The sequence below is a fragment of the Perkinsus marinus genome (assembly GCF_000006405.1).
Source record: "Perkinsus marinus ATCC 50983 genomic scaffold scf_1104296936226, whole genome shotgun sequence".
NCBI classification, from domain to species: Eukaryota; Perkinsozoa; order Perkinsida; family Perkinsidae; genus Perkinsus; species Perkinsus marinus.
Window position 1 is genome coordinate 13,840 of NW_003214196.1, and position 1,635 is coordinate 15,474.

The 1,635-nt window shown below is 46.9% G+C and overlaps 1 protein-coding gene across 1 annotated transcript in view; it reads left to right on the forward strand.

Moving 5' to 3' along the window:
* Positions 1–314: 314 nt before the first annotated feature.
* Positions 315–1,635, forward strand: part of Pmar_PMAR016218 (chromosome region maintenance protein, putative) — a gene marked incomplete at both ends in the record, with an annotated part of 3,940 nt that continues 2,619 nt past the window's right edge. The window contains 8 exons of the mRNA XM_002783746.1: positions 315–322; positions 383–512; positions 622–684; positions 872–991; positions 1,035–1,077; positions 1,125–1,195; positions 1,326–1,419; positions 1,467–1,579. Coding sequence (XP_002783792.1) covers positions 315–322; positions 383–512; positions 622–684; positions 872–991; positions 1,035–1,077; positions 1,125–1,195; positions 1,326–1,419; positions 1,467–1,579 — 642 coding nt within the window. The remainder of the gene's footprint in view (positions 323–382; positions 513–621; positions 685–871; positions 992–1,034; positions 1,078–1,124; positions 1,196–1,325; positions 1,420–1,466; positions 1,580–1,635) is intronic.

Sequence of the window (1,635 nt, forward strand, 5' to 3'; positions counted from 1 at the left end):
TTTTTGGGGAGCAATATGAAAACGGAGGAATTGGTCATCTGGAGCACATGCTGGGAATTGAATCAACCCGAGTATGAACTGTTTTGTACGAGCTCGACTTTATACTCGTGATTATGTTGATAACGACTCCGCTTGCCTAGCTTCCCAATCCCGTAGTAGCTGTTAGGAATCTCGTTATATACTGGTTACGCCGGAAGGTTGAATTCTGTCGCTACTCGAGTGTGGTTCGTCAATGCGAGGAATTCCATGAGAGGCTCACAATGCGAGTAGTTATGCATTACTCACTAGGCTGAGGCCAATGTGTCATGATGACAATGGTCGGGTTGGTTGTAGTTAAAATGCCGCTCTGCAGGACCCTTCGACGTATCGGGGTTGCAATCAGGTACACGGGTACGCAGGAACAGAGGCGCATTTCAGATGAGGTGTTGAGGACTTTGAAATCCAACGAGGGATCGTGGAGGCTGGTAGACGGTATCCTGTCCATGAGCCAGGATCCCAACACCAAGTTTTATGTACGTTCAGCTCATAGCGTATCCTTTATAGTGTTTACGTCTCCGACATAGTACCTATCTGATGGCTACAATCCACGGAGCGCCTGGCAAAATTCTATTGTTTTCTTAGGCGCTGCAGATATTGAAGGAAGCTATCAATACACGGTGGAATACGATAGAAAAGGAGAATCAAGTAGGTTCGGTTACATCAAGGACTCCATGGCCAATGCGGTCGCTACCAGTGTGCTCATGATCTCTTCCGAATCTTGGAATCTTAAGCGTGTCGGTTGTCCGCAGGCTAAGAGTGTTACCGTCTAGACCCCTCCTATTCTCTCTCTGATTACTTCACTGTTCGAATTCGACGGCGTTTGTCCTGTCAGGAAGGCATCAAGTCGTATGTAGTGTCGCTGAATATCGAGCTGGCCCAACGAGATGCCGATCAAAATACTCGTCATTTCCTCATGAAGTTGAACGAGACTCTAGTGTGTTTAGTGAAGCAGGTAGTATTAGTTACTTTAGTTTCAGCGGGATATTCGTTATTAGGAGTGGCGATTGAATGCATGGGAATCCTTCATACCAGACTTGTGTAAGCTTGCGTGCTCCTCCTGCCCGAGCCCTCATGGTAGATGCTAGGTACTTCTGCCAAGAGCTCTCAGAATCTCTGTGAGAACAATCTGAAGATTCTCCAGATGCTATCGGAAGAGGTGGGGCCATCATTGTGTTTGCAACACGAGGCGATTCATAATCTCGTACTGCGTGGATCCCTTCGCGGCGTTCCGCTAAGCTACTGCATCGTTAAGATGTGTAACCCGTGTGACTTCTGGTGATGATCAGGTATTCGATTTTGGTCCGGAAACGATGACGTCGAGCCGAGTCTTGAAGATGAAGCAAACGATGAGTTCACAATTTGCTTGCATATTCGATCTATGTACTGATTTTCACGGTGAATGTTCACCTATAAATAGCCCTCGACAGGTATGTTCCTGCTCCAAAGCTATGTCGCCGATAAGAGCTCAGTAAGAGAAGGTCTGATCAAGACAACCCTCAATACTCTATCTCACTTCCTGAAATGGATACCGCTGGGCTATGTAAGCAGGCTCCAACGACCTTTTCCTTCGGGTTCATTGAGCATGATTCATGAATA